The following is a 14,657-nucleotide window of genomic DNA, read 5'->3' on the forward strand; positions in this document are numbered from 1 at the left end:
CTCCCTCCCAGGGTGCTCCCTTCTGCCAAAGACGGAATTAGATTCTTTGGGCCACACCCCAAACTTAACCCATAGGCTCTCTGGTGGGGCTGAAGACCCACCCAGCAGGCCCTGGCCAGGTGGCTTAGCCACTACGCCACCTGGTCCCAGGTGCAAACCGCTGACAAACGGTAACACACACAAACCTGTAGGAGAACACTTCCATCTCCCTGGGCATTCAGGAACAGGTTTAAAATTAGCAGTCCTACAACAAAAAAATTTCAAAAATAAGATTCAAAGAGACATTCCAGAGCTGCAATTCGTTTGCACATTTAACTCCATCAACCAAGGATCTAACAGAGACTGAGAGTGGTTGGCCCATTACAAAAGCAGTTCCTCTGCTCTTAATGTTCACACCTCAACATTAGCAATTGACATTGGGCCACATCCCCCCTGACTGAATGGATTTGATTTCTCCTCTCTTGATGTTCACAAGTCCACATGAACTGCCTATAATGGGCCATATTCACCCTGACTGAATAGACCTTGTCAGCTCTGGCCCTCCCCTTTACTGATGCCCCCTCTTTAAATCCGCCTCTGAAACCCCCCTGCTTATGCCTCTGACAAAGTGGGTCTTTGCCCACGAAAGCTTATGCTCTAAAATATCTGTTAATCTAAAAGGGGTCACAGTACTGCTTGTTTTTGAAGATACGGACTAACTCAGCTACCTCTGTTACTCCTGGCAGGGTCAGTCTGATAGGCAGTGTGTCCAGTTTGCTGTCTCCCCACTTGGACAATGCACTTTCCCTGCAACTGTACTCCATGCCAGCCAGCTCACTTGGTGCTTAGTGTGCCTCCTGCCCTACCCATTTCTCCTGGGCAGGCACGGGGCTCTGCTCAGCTGCATCGGCCTTGGCATGTGTTGCACCTACTCTTTAATTTCCAGACAGATTTTTATACAGCTGGCATCTTCAGATCCTGGGCAGGCATGAGGCCCTCATAACAATAATAAATAAATGTGTTATTGTTGTTATTTATCCTTCATTATTTAATATTTATTTATTTATTTTCCCTTTTTCTATGAAATAACTACTGTGAATTTATGAACATGAGGGGCACAATTTTATATTCTTGCCTCAGGTGCAAAATTAGCTAGTTACGGCACTGCACTTAACTATGTGTTTGCCCAGTAGAATCGAATTGGAATTTAAGCATGTGCTTGAAGTTAATTTTTTACCTCAATGTTTTGCGCACTTGAGACCTTAGAGGACAGTTTTGAAAATCTGGTCTGAGGTAATCCATCTGAAGTCCATAGAGAGTGGTTAAATGAAAATAGACTTCAGGAGTCCTGACTCTGTTGTACCATATGCTGTCAACAAACTGACATGCCACGTAACAGGTAATGTATAGTTTTTATTTGCATCCCTTCATTTGTTTGTGATTCCTGTTTTGCAATTCAGCAGGAAAATGGAAATGCTCATTTATCTAAACAATTGGGCAAACACATCCCTATTTAGTAATGCCACCTACAACTCCTTCCCCCATAGGAGTGTGACATGTAATCATTAAGATACAGACACACCCTTGGTGTCCTAGTCACGCAGTATGTTTTCATAACATAATGTCTTTAATGAGAAACTACTGACCTTCTGATCTACTGAGTACTGTGTTTTCACAGAAATAACCGTCTATGGTTGTTTTAGGTCTGTAACTGCTAACTCAAAAGCCAGCTCTGAATCTAAACTGCAAATGTTCTGTCATTTGAACAGTCCCACACCTCCATGATTTGAAATCCATATCAAAGCCTTGCTCAGTTTTAGGGTGCTGGCATGCAGTGTTCAGATTTGGTTAATTAGTGTGCAGGCATTATAGGTACTCTGTAGTTTAAAATAATTGTGAGATTGACTTCTAAAGCAGGAATTAGTACTTTGATATGTATAAATTATATAGTGTATCTAGCCCAAATTTGCAGTGCTCACTTTGTGAGTAGCAAATGATTTTTCTGAAAATGGACAAATTACATAATACTGGTAATTTCCCTATGAGTTTTAATAACATTTTGAAGTGACCCATTCTGACACTTTTTGGTGAGTCTGATCTTTTTTTCTCTCTCTGTGTAAGTTTTGATAATTAGCTACATGTGCTACTTCAAATTTGTTAATCTGAAACTTTTTAACATATGACTCTCTCAGTTTACGTAAGTACTTGTCACCAGATTAGTTTATCAAGCAGAGTTTTAGTTGACAAAATGTCTCCCAGGTTTGCAGATAACAAGTGGTCTGTGCACTTTAGAATACATAATACGCCTGACCTTCAGCTCATGTAAATCAAAGTGAATGGAGCTATGCCAGTTTGCACTAGCTGAGCATTAGTGTCTGTAGCTTATTTGAAAGCAAAAAGTCCTGTGGAAGCTTAGAGAGTAACAAATTTATTAGGGCATTTGCTTTCATGGCTAAAACCAGTGCCTTTTTTGTGCCAGTACTTGCTGGTACTGAGTATTGGCAATTTGGAAGCCCCCGACTCCTGGGGGAACCAGCTGAGTACCAGCTCCTCTTTTTCTACAAAAAAACAAAAACAACAAAACCACTGGCTAAAACCCACTTTGTGTGTGGGCTGCAGGGTTCAGAGAGCTCACACTATAGCTACTACTGGTTGTAACTAGGGTCTTGAGTTAGGTTATGCAGGCACTGATTTGGGTCTGTTCCTGTCATCAGTATGACCAGGTGAATGTGAAAAATTTGTTGGCACCCCATAGCTAAGAACTCTGAGATGAACTGTTGATGCGATACACCACAGCCTATCATACACATAAATCTCTCACAAACCATGAGATATTTTCTTTACGCAGACACATACACACCTCCCTCTCTCTTGTGGTTCATTCACTGGCACCACCTGCACAAACACTCAAGCCAAACCCCAGAAACGTAATAAATGCCACCCAAAGTCAACAGCTGGTGATGTCAGCCAGGCTCCACAGGTACTAACCTGCCATACCACCGCCTTTCCTAGAGCCCCAGCGTTCAACGTGCGTGACATCAGTTAAAACAGAAAGGGATCTAGGGGTCGGTGCTGCTTTATAAAGATCTTTAGAGAGGCATGTACCCTCTGATGGAAACTTCCTGCCTTTTGCTGCTGTGGTACCATTGTTGCTGTTCTCTGCCTCCAAGGAGAGCTGAGCCTTTCTCCTGGGAGTGGGAAGCTGGTGTCCTCCCCTGGTTGGGAGTAGACCTGTGGGAGTCCTCTGTGTGGACTGGGCATTTGGAGAGATTTCTCTGGCTTATACCTGCTACCTCCAGCTACCCCATCATTGCTGCTGACTGCCCACTGAGACAAAAAGAGCATAGAAAGACTGCTGCTCTGAAACTGACATTTAAATTGCAAATATTTCTGTCGTCACCAAGACTGGACATCTCTTTCTGTCGACATATTTAGTAATTAGATTTTTCACAGGCAGAACTATGATTTAGGAATGTTCTGACTATTTTTAAAAGAAAATCATTGTGCATATAAAGGAACTGTGATAAGATATTCATTGTTTTATTTTTGACTTGTGTTTCTACATTGTCCCAGTGAGTAAATTAATTTAAAATGTGTTACCATTTTGTGAATTTGTCACAAAAGAGAAACTGTTCAACACTGGGACAAAATCCTCTAGTTTAAATTTAATTAAAATAAATCAAAAATACATTCAATATACTTTCCTGATACTCTGTCCATGTAAACAGAGGGTCTGTTTACAACAGAGAGGTTGTGTGAGATCCCTACTGGGTGAAGAAGATAGAGAGATGAAAGGAGATTGGTCAAGAAATAAATTCCCTCTGAAGATGTGGTTCGCACATTATGGAAACAGTTTGGCGGCGTCTACACTAGCAAGTTCTTTTTTTAAACAAAAAAAGGGCCTTTTCCGAAAAATCCTGCAGTGTGTCCACACACAAAGTGCACTCTCTTGATCTGAAATCAAAAGAATGCAGCACGTTTTCCAGAAGAGGAAGAGCACCTTTTGCCAAAAGATTATTTCAGAAAAAACATTTGTAGATGCCCCGGGGTCCTTTTTTCAAAAGAACAGTAATCGTGGTGCTAGAATTTTTGATCCCTGGCCCGTTCTTTCAAAAGAGTGGGGGCTGTTGAAAGAGCGGCTTAATTTTTTGATCCACTTTTTTGTGTGTGGACATGCTCTTTCAAAAGAAGTTTTTTTGGAAAGAGATCTGGAAGAACTTCTTTCGAAAGATCTTTGTAGTGTAGACGTAGCCTTTGAGACCTCATTTTCTGCCAGCTGAAGCCAGTGACGGAACTCTGGTAGAAAGAAATAGGAGCATTATTAGGGGGTTAAGTTGTAATATCCTTTGGAATTCAATCCAATATTACCTAAATGACTTTGCACTATGACTTATGGTTGTCCTTTTGGGCGTATACACTTAGCTGTATCAGTTTATAGTAATCAGATGATCATTCTAAATGATCTTTTTTTTTAAAACAAATAAATTCTTTTTCTTTTTCTTATGTCAGTGACAGCCACACAAGTTCCAGAAGAATAATGGATGCTAAACTGCGAGAGGCTGAAGCATGTGGTGAGGACAATTCAGGTACAGCGCCTACTTTCCACACGTATATAAAAAGTATTCAGTCACTGTTAAGAAATTTTGAGTTTCAGTACCATTTGGGCTTCTCACAGTAGTCATTCTGTTTACTTAGGGAATGAGGTCTCTCTCTGAATCATATTTTTTGGACATTTGTGGATGCTTAAATTAAGACCTTTTCTTAGGTGCAGTTCAGGTGTGATGTAAGTTGGCATAATTCTTTTCACTTCAGTGGACTTGCAGCATGTCTGATGTTTCACCCTTTGTCTCTGGTGACTTCGTTATAATCTCTATTGTTTGAAGTGTTCACCCATACCGTATTAATTTGCATGACATCCCTGCAAGGCACTTGTGCAAGTGTTTTGGGTTTTGTTGTCGCTGGATTGCTTTGGGTAAGAAACTAAGATTTGTCACGAGGAGGCTAGAAATAACCGTAGTTACGCTCTTTCCGAGCAGTACAGCATCACAGTTCAAGAATATTCCTTCAGTCCTATTTTGATATTCTGCGAACCATTGAGTTACATAGTTACCATTTAAAATATATTGGATTTGACATAAAATTGGTATTTTTAAAGCTTTAGCCTCTGGACACTGCATTTTCCACCTAAAAATGACATTTTGGCATTTTAATTAGTTTTGCTGTTTGGAAACAATATTGTCTTTATCTAACTATTTAGTTTGCTAAACAAAGGCAGAGACTTCCCAAACTGTAATTTTATCTCAGCCTGCCTGATTTTTTGTGATCTAATTATATTAAATCTTGTCTGAAGAGGCAGGTAGAAACAGCATTAAAAAAGAGCTTGGCTATTTCCTGTATTGTAGGTTATTTCTCACGTCATTGGCATCACAACAGTTTCTGCCAACTAATCATAATAATAAATAATAATAATACTATGTAATCAATTTAAACTTGAGACCTGTTAATGTAAAAAATCAAAATGGGCCAGGTTGCTTCTCTCAAAAATTATAAAGAAATCCTATGGACTTTCATAGAGAATTATGACTTTTTTTCCCTAAAACTATTTTATTGACTCTCCTTCACATTTCTTTATTTAGGAAAGAAAAAATCGAAGTTCAAATCTTTCAGAAAGTTGTTTGGTAAAAGGCGAAAGAAAGAGGCCTTACCATCTTCAGGGAGCAGCACTTTGAAACCATGCCAGTCAGCTAGTGATGTCACAGCCCCAGAGTCCATGCGCGTTGGCTACGATTCTGAAGATGAACTTGAGTAAGTCTTTAACCTGTTATTCACAAACAAACGAGGAATTGTTTTTCCGAAAGATGGAATGAAGTTTATGGGTGAAATACCCAAGTGCTCACTTCCAGTTCTTATTCTGAAAGGTACGTTCTCAGGCACCTCGCTTTCTTCTGGAAAATACTGATGGCAATGGGAAAACATCAAGTAAATGTGAGTTAGGTGCAGTGGTCACTAATATTTTTGTAACCTTCATCTGAGGAGAAATAAACTTTATGATGAAGTTTTAGTAACTCTTCTCCTATGTGACATTTTCAAAACTGACTCCTGGGAATTTTGGCACCATAAAAACACAATTTTGAAAATCAGTGGCATTTCAGCTCTTCTGGAATAGAATTTCCAAAGTATTTGTGCTCTTCAACATATGGATAGGCTCCTAGTGGAAATTTCAAGTGTTTCGAAACAAGTTGGGCATCTAGGTACCATTGAAGCTAACAAAAGCTAGGTGCAGAATACACCTAGACACTTCTGAAAATCTCACAAGGAGTTCCTTCTGCATCTTTAGGAATATAAATGTTGTGGAAAATCTGACCCAAAGTCCAATTTGAAAATGGGACCTAGGCCCATAAATCACTAAAGCACTTTTGAAAAATGTTCCTTAATTTTTAATGTCACAGGTAACCCATATGTGACATATGGCATAAAATTAAAAATTTGATTGAATGCACAGACATGGGGAAAGGTTTGCTATTTATTGCAATGCATTGCATTAGCTACTCAGAAGGGAAGGTCTTGTTTTAATGGCGATGCCAGAGATTATGTAGCGGAGGAAAAGAGCTGCTATTTTCTGCAGGTCTTTATAGGTACAGGTGATGGAACGTTTCAAAATGTAGTCCATTTAAAGTGACATTAGGCAGTGGTACCACTAGGCAGCGCCACATAACCACATAATCTTTTTTATAAGAAACCTTGCATTTTGTAGTAGTGGCAGTAGTAACATTACTCCTGCTCGGTCTGTAACGTGAAATCCTGGGTGTTACACCAGAGTATCTAAACTGGCAGCAATAGGTACAGCAGAGTTGTTGCATTCTTGCATAATAAAAATCTTTAAGAACAGTAATGTTCAGACCTTCCCCGCATGCTCTGTAACTCAGCCTTAGCATGTTGGAATGGGTGGATAACCCTCTGACCTTGTTCACAAGCTCTGCTTTTGTTCTTTTCTGTATTAAAAACAAAAGCAATAAAATATTCCGAAAGAAAGGAAAATGAATTCTCTCACCCTCAAAATTTGCTGGGATGTTTTGTAAATTTCCATTGCCCAAGGCTCACATGTCCAAAAAGAAAATGGAGCAATTAAAGAACAAGGATACTTGTGTTCATACAACACTGCTTCTCTATGGCCGTGTCTACACGTGCCCCAAACTTCGAAATGGCCATGCAAATGGCCATTTTGAAGTTTACTAATGAAGCGCTGAAATGCATATTCAGCGCTTCATTAGTATGCGGGCGGCAGCGGCGCTTCAAAATTGACGCGCCTTGCCGCCGCGCGGCGCGTCCAGACAGGGCTCCTTTTCGAAAGGACGCCACCTACTTCGAAGTCCCCTTATTCCCATGAATAAGGGGACTTCGAAGTAGGCGGGGCCCTTTCGAAAAGGAGCCCTGTCTGGACGCGCCGCGCGGCGGCAAAGCGCGTCAATTTCGAAGCGCCGCTGCCGCCCGCATGCTAATGAAGCTCTGAATATGCATTTCAGCGCTTCATTAGTAAACTTCGAAATGGCCATTTGCATGGCCATTTCGAAGTTTGTGGCACGTGTAGACGTAGCCTATTTGTTGTTTGTCTTGAAAAATATAAGTGCATATAGGTGCTGTAGCAGCCCTCACTGGAACTTACTTAGCTAATTACTGTAGGCCTCTTGCTGACTTTGGCTGCGATACAGAGATCACATTTTCACTTAGAGAAACTGTTCTTGTAATGTCTCCAATGTACTGGGCACAAACACCAGGCTTTCCTTCCTTCTTCAGCTGGAATACAGATAATCTCTTTCCACCTATTGTTCAGACATATTTACCGCTACCACATATCGTTCAAACATATTTATTGCTGCAAGGAAAATATCACTCCTCATCCAAGTTTGTGTTCCTGTATGTGCCTCCGGCTGTTTCTCAGTTCAGGGCTACACAAGGTTGTTCTGATTTTTTAATTTACTGGAAGTAGTATTTTTTTTATCATCACTTCAAAATTCCAAAGCCGTAGAGAAACTGATAGCTATGAGAGTCCCAAAATTGTTTTGCTCTATTCCTTTGTTTTCTTTAGCTAAAAAGAAAAGGAGGAAAAAAAGCAAATCTACATGCACACATTTCAAATCTCTAGGCACTGTGATAGTACAAATAAATAACACCACCATCAACAGAACAGGCAGGTACACAATCATCAGTGTTTTTGATGGTAATGGAAAGGTTGACAGCCAATAAGTGCTACTATCTTGCCATGCAATGAAAATGACCAGGACAGAGCCTTTAGTAACTCCCTGAGTGACCCATGGCAGTGGCCTACAGTTCTCGGGAACAAACAAGGCTATGATTCCCCCTGTGCAACATTTTTAGAGGCAGGTACTTGCTATTTAATCAGAAGAGAAATGCAAATATTAGAGTCTCTATGTTGAGAGAAGGATTCGCACATCTCCTCCGCAAGCCCACCTGAAAAATTTAGTTCACAAGGTCCATTGAGACTAACAGCCTTGCTTTCATAAATTCTAGTGTTGCAATTGGTTCTGCCTGGGTGAGTCAACTAGTATGACATCCTGCTGAAGTCATGGGGATGCCATATGAGTAGAAATGTCCAGTCTACAGATCCACCTGCAGTGTCCAGGCCATAATGACCAGGGTTCATATTGTCTCCTCCTACAATAAGAATTGCCCCACCATCTCCACACAAAATTACCAGCTTTAACCTAGACAATCCCAGGAGATTCATGTGAGCCTAGGAACCTGGCCCATGTAGCCGATGTGGCAGCCATCCTGCCCTCCCCCCAACTCTACTGGAGTTCTGTTGCCAGGATTCCCCTTTTTTCTCTCCAGCCCCTCCCAGGCACACCCATGCTATGGCTTTCCCAAGAAGGAAGCAGATCAGTGAAAATGTTCGTACAGCCTGGTGGAGGGGCAGTCTGTACATGGAGAACCTTATCGGGACTCAAGTGTGAAAGAGAATAAGTAGTGCCCGTAGAGGTGTGTAACTTACATATGGATAACCCTTATCATTTTAATAAAGAAGAAATTAATGGCAAACATGCATTTCTAAAAACACTTAGAATTTAAAAGAAGACAGCACCCTTCCCGTAGTTTTTTTTCCCTTTTGTTTGATATCCCATGAAAGTCTATAGGAGGGAATATAGTTCTTTATCAAATGTTATAGGATTCTAAAAGAAAAGCCCACTACAATAATTGTAATTATCCATTCAATTCTTTAGGGTTTAACAGACGGGATTTTAGAAGTCTGATTTGTCAGCATTACACGTCAGTCCTTCTGGGAATTGTCGTTGTGATTTTTATTAGATGGAGAGGTTGATATTTTCTTTCTTCTAGAGAGAGGAGCAGGGAAAAAAAAAGATGTTCGGCTCTTAGTATCATGACACCTTTTCAGAAACGGGGGCTTGTAGGATTGGCTCTACTGTTGGACATTTTCCAAAGCAGGATGACTAAGAAAGTAGCAGCTCCCAAAGCTAACAGGATGCAGTACCTTGACTGATGCAGCAAAATTCACAGAAAGGAACACAGCCACTACTTAACTTGAATTCTCAGCTTCAAAGGTTATTAATTCTTACTCTACAAACATACCTATAATCTCATTTCTCATCCCAGAAGGCTCAGTGTTTAATAGAGATATATGTGACTGTTTGTTTTAACTAGTCCTCTACCATTAAAGCTGTGGATTAAATAGGTATGTTTTAATAGGCTTGTTTAAGTGTATTTGTTAAGGGCAGACATTGTTTTCTTTTTAGTACACAGGTTTATCTGAATGTTGTGACCATTGTTTTTCAAATGGCAATTAGAATTTCAGGCATAACACATTTTGTGTAATGTACCTGGTGTTCCATTTACAAGATCATTTTTAGGTTAATTTAAGATGCAAGTATCCAGTAAAAGGATTTTAAATGTGTATGTATTTTCACTAGTTTATTATATTATCCTAGGACCCACACAGGTATTATGGGAAGCAGAGCTTTATCACATGACAGCATTTTCATTCCTGAGCCTGTGCAAGAACCTGCTAGGCCAGTACGAGTGTTTTCTCAGGAAAATGTTTCCAATCGGATTAGAGCTTTACAGGTAACACAAGATATTCATTTAGAATATTAGAAATTGGGTCTCTCCCAAGCTTGACTTTTTAAAAAAATTTTATATCTGAATATTTAGTTTCTGCTGAGTAACAAGAATTATATTAGTTCATAATTGTTAACCTGACAATACTCCTGTGTCTTGATTCAACCTAAATTTTAGCTATAAGGTGTATGAGTTGATTGGTACCCGGGAAGAACTGGAAATGGAGGTGCTCTATGCTCTCACTCATTCAATTGCATCTGGTAGTGTAGAGTTGAAATAAAAATAAATAACTGAAGTGTACAGAGTCAGATAATACAGAAGAAAATATTCAACGTGCATTTCTACGTTATATTGCAGCTGAAACTCCAACATAGCATGAAACCGGGGCTTCCTCCGCCATTTGGAATCCATGCAAAGCACATGGATGATGCTGGGACCAGTTCTGAAGATGATGGCTTACCCAGAAGTCCTCCAGAAATGTCTTTGCTACCTGAAATTGTAAGTGACAGCAAAGCAGCATGAGTGAGTAGATTGTGATATTAACAAATGTGAACACTTTCCCATCTGAGCATTCTTTTTGTGTGTAAAAGGTGAGGATAAATGGTTTAGTTGGCTGTTCTTCTAAACCAAATAGGAGAAGGGCTTTCAAAGTCCGGGGGGGGTGGGGGCTTTCAAAAGGCCCCTGTCTACGTGGGCGGCATGTGTTCCGAAAGCGGCACTTTCGAATCATGTGCGTCCACCATTATGCTAATGAGGTGCTGCATATTCATGTCAGCACCGCATTAGCATCTTCCAAACTCCCTCATTACCATGCTGCTTCCGAACGGAGGGGGCTAATACAGACATAGCCTACATAATCAAACAGATTTTATTTTGGTGAGACTTCTAAAGAGTACAGAGATGTCTAAACAGCTTTTACAAATGTGTATGCATGAAACTGCATGGGTGATAGGTTGTCAGCTGCAGTATGTCCTGGAGGAATCTTTTTGTGTTCCTCTTCTCTTTTGATTGTGGTTATGTGTATTGGATTATTGTAGCCAGACCACAGCTGCAAGAGAAAGAGAGTGTTTCCAGGAACTATAACACACACAGGAAATCATAAATGACTGAAAAAGTCTGTAGTCTCTCCTGAATCAGTCAAAAAAGCAGAGTCTCTCACTCTTAACACTGTGTCCTCCAATATGGGAAGAAGAATTTGTAATTCTGTGCAGTATTTAATGAAGTCTTTGTTCTTTTCTTGCATCTCTTATGTTTTATGTTTGCAAGGTCCTTACTAATTCTAAGACCTTTGTAGCTATACTGGACTGTAGTTTATGTCATCATTATCTCTATGGATACTACATGTAGATGTTTTCTGTTTGTAACCCATCTCATTTGTCATCTTTTACTGAACCTCTTCCTCATTCCATCCTGCAGTTCTCTGACTCCCATAAGCATCCTAGCTCTTTGAGTTTAGCTGGAACAGGCAGTGAAGAAGAAGAACAGGTAACTTCCACCAAATCTATTAAGGACCAACCAGTGTATATGTTAGTCTTTTATGAAAACGTAAGGCATAAATATGTTACTTTGCTAACCATTTGCTGCAAGAACAACCTTGTGTGTATGTTATATCCATTTGCTATGTAATGCTCATCTTGCTAGCATAAAAAGTTACAATTCTTTGGCATTACAGAATTCAGTTAATAAAGAATTTTTGATTATGACGATAAGTCAAAACGAGAACAAGTGTATTTGCACACCTGAAGTGCAGGAATTCTGTGAGGTATTTAACAAAATTCCTGACAGTCAGTGTTGCCTATAACCTGAGCGCTTGGGTAGCTGCCCACCAAAGATTTAGGTGCCACCCAGCTGATTAGCAGAGCGCACACAGCAACCACAGCCAGCAGCAGGTGTTTCTGTGGTAGTGCACATCCACATATGCCTTAGTGAACATAACAAAATTTGTTCCACTGGTGCATGGAAAAAATGGAGTGAACTTTGCTGACTGCCAAAACCTAGTTCATAGTCAGGATTTATTGGTGGCTCCTGGGCATGAATTTTAGATATTAGCTGTCCCCTTTTTATGCTTAAACATCCTGTATGTTGTGAAGGCTATTTGTTTTAAAAAGTTCCCCATGCTATAATACTGAGGGATAATAATAGTATTGGCAATAATAATAATAATTAGACCTCTTCTCTTGTATCTTCTATTGCAAAATCCGAAAGCACTATGCAAACATGAATGAATTTAGCCTTCAATCACATATGTAAACTTAGCCTGTGAAAGACTGGTATCATTATCTCCATGTTACAAGGGAGGAAACGGAGGCATAGAGAGATAAATGAGGTGCCTCAAAAGAGAGAGTCAGTTGCACAGCCATGAATGAAACCTAGATCCTCTGAGTTTCAGCTCCCTGCTTTAACTGCAAAAACACCATACCGTTACGTGGGTGCAGTTACATTTAGCCATGTGATATTGATTAGCATGGCTACTAAGGAGCCCTGGGTTCATTCTTTAGTCCACGTCTCTCTGCCTGATCCAGCAATGGGCTGGGAGTTCTGCGTTGAGGTTTGCAGTCCTTGAGTGTCAGCGCACAGAGGCCTTTCTTCAGGCAGCACTAAATCAATCTGGCTGATTAAAAAGTACTTTGGGTAAGTTCTGTACAGTCACAGTTAGTTTCCACCAGCTGCACTGTGGTGGCTAAAGCTAGGTACATTTTTGAGATGGGGGAAAGAATTGCAAAGGAAAAATAAAAAAAGTCCAGTTCTCAATTGTTATGTGATCATCAGGCACAATATACCTTGTTACTGAGCAAAGTGAAATTTTAACTATTTTAGGGGGAAAAAGAGATAAGACTTTTTCTGAAAACAAGGGTGAGTACTAAAACAAAAAGCAGTCAAGTAGCACTTTAAAGACTAACAAAATAGTTTATTAGGTGAGCTTTCGTGGGACAGACCCACTTCTTCAGACCATAGCCAGACCAGAACAGACTCAATATTTAAGGCACAGAGAACCAAAAACAGTAAGCAAGGAGGACAAATCAGAAAAAGATAATCAAGGTGAGCAAGACAGAGAGTAGAGGGGTAGGAGGGGGGGTCAAGAATTAGATTAAGCCAAGTATGCAAAAGAGCCCCTATAGTGTCCCAGAAAATTCCCATCCTGGTTCAAACCACGTGTTAATGTGTCAAATTTGAATATGAAAGAGAGTTCATCAGTCTCTTTCCAAAGCAGTGTGAAAATTCTTCTTCAATAAGACACAGACTCATAAGTCATTAACAGAATAGCCCACTCCATTAATATGTAGACTAACTGGTTTGTGGATCTGGAGTGTTTTGATGTCTGTTTTGTGCCCATTAACTCTTTGTCTGAGAGAGTTTGAAGTCTGTCCAATATACAAAACATCTGGGCATTGTTGGCACATGATAGCATATATGATGTTAGTTGAGGAATATGAGAATGTGCCCGTGATTCTGTGAATAACCTGGTTAGGTCCAGTGATGGTATCTCCAGAATAGGTATGTGGACAAAGCTGGCAGCGGGCTTTGTTGCAAGGAACAGTCCCAGGACTGGTGTTCCTGTGGCATAGTCTATGGCTGTTGGTGAGAATCCTCATAAGGTTGGGAGGTTGTCTGTAGGAGAGAACAGGCTTGTCAGCTAGGGCCTTCCGGAGTGTGGCATCCTGATTAAGGATAGGTTGTAGGTCTTTAATAATGTGTTGCAGTGGTCTGAGTTGGAGGCTGTAGGTGATGACCAGTGGTGTTCTGTTCTTGGCTTTTTTGGGCTAATCTTGGAATATTTGGGCCATTTCAGGATGCACCCAGAAAGCAGCACCATGTGAACGCATCCTGACAGATACAGGATTTAGCTACAGTTTCTAATGCCTTGTCTACACTTACCTTTGCTGTCAGTCTATTCCAGCTATGCAATTTGTGTAGCTGAAGGTGACATGCCCACTGTGTTGTAATCCATGCAGTAAGGTCAGTGAGGCTGCTGTCCCATCAACGACGGCTACTCTTCTCAGTTTGCTGGAGAGTTTACTGATGTCCTGGGAGTGAATCAGAGAGCAGTTTATTGAGTCTTCAGTGATGCAATAAATTGACGCCCAGTCAATTGATCCTTGCCAGGTCAACCCTCAGTGTGGTGTAGACATATCCTCAGCATTTGGGCTTCTTTAAGTGCGGGAGGAGACACATCATCTCAGGGACTGTGCAAGACCACTCTCCTGGGTTGTAGGAGGGCACATGCTGGGCAGCACAACCTGCAACACTTTGAATAAGATGTAACCGGCGTTGTCCTCTCTCCGTCCACAACACCGCAGCTTTGTTGTCTCAAAGAGGGAAGATGGTATCATGGCCTTATTTCCCCTCTGGGGTTGGCCCCCTCAATAGCTACTTACCATTTTGTCCCCAGTGAAGCCTGCCGAATGATGGTGGTCCCCTCGCAGTGTGTGCTGCTGAAAGGGCTCTGTCATCCTTCTCCCTGTTTCTTACATAAGTATGAGACCAGCTGTAACTTGGCATACAAACTCTGCAGCAAACACATGTCTGGAACTCAATGTGAACGCTGAATTTTAAGTAACATGACAGATACGAAGTTTTTTAGTTTT

At 40.7% G+C, this 14,657-nt stretch overlaps 1 protein-coding gene across 6 annotated transcripts in view; it reads left to right on the plus strand.

Moving 5' to 3' along the window:
- CRACDL (CRACD like) overlaps positions 1-14,657 on the plus strand; it is a 107,478-nt gene that overhangs the window by 59,837 nt on the left and 32,984 nt on the right. For all 6 annotated transcript variants that reach the window (XR_012645222.1, XR_012645220.1, XR_012645223.1 and 3 more), the window contains 5 exons: positions 4,489-4,565; positions 5,616-5,784; positions 9,942-10,077; positions 10,429-10,569; positions 11,488-11,556. Coding sequence is in view for 3 of the 6 variants with exons in the window: in XM_074991653.1 (XP_074847754.1) it covers positions 4,489-4,565; positions 5,616-5,784; positions 9,942-10,077; positions 10,429-10,569; positions 11,488-11,556 (592 nt within the window). In the remaining 3 variants the exon portion in view is untranslated. The remainder of the gene's footprint in view (positions 1-4,488; positions 4,566-5,615; positions 5,785-9,941; positions 10,078-10,428; positions 10,570-11,487; positions 11,557-14,657) is intronic.

The sequence above is a fragment of the Carettochelys insculpta genome, chromosome 1 (genome assembly GCF_033958435.1).
Source record: "Carettochelys insculpta isolate YL-2023 chromosome 1, ASM3395843v1, whole genome shotgun sequence".
NCBI classification, from domain to species: Eukaryota; Metazoa; Chordata; order Testudines; family Carettochelyidae; genus Carettochelys; species Carettochelys insculpta.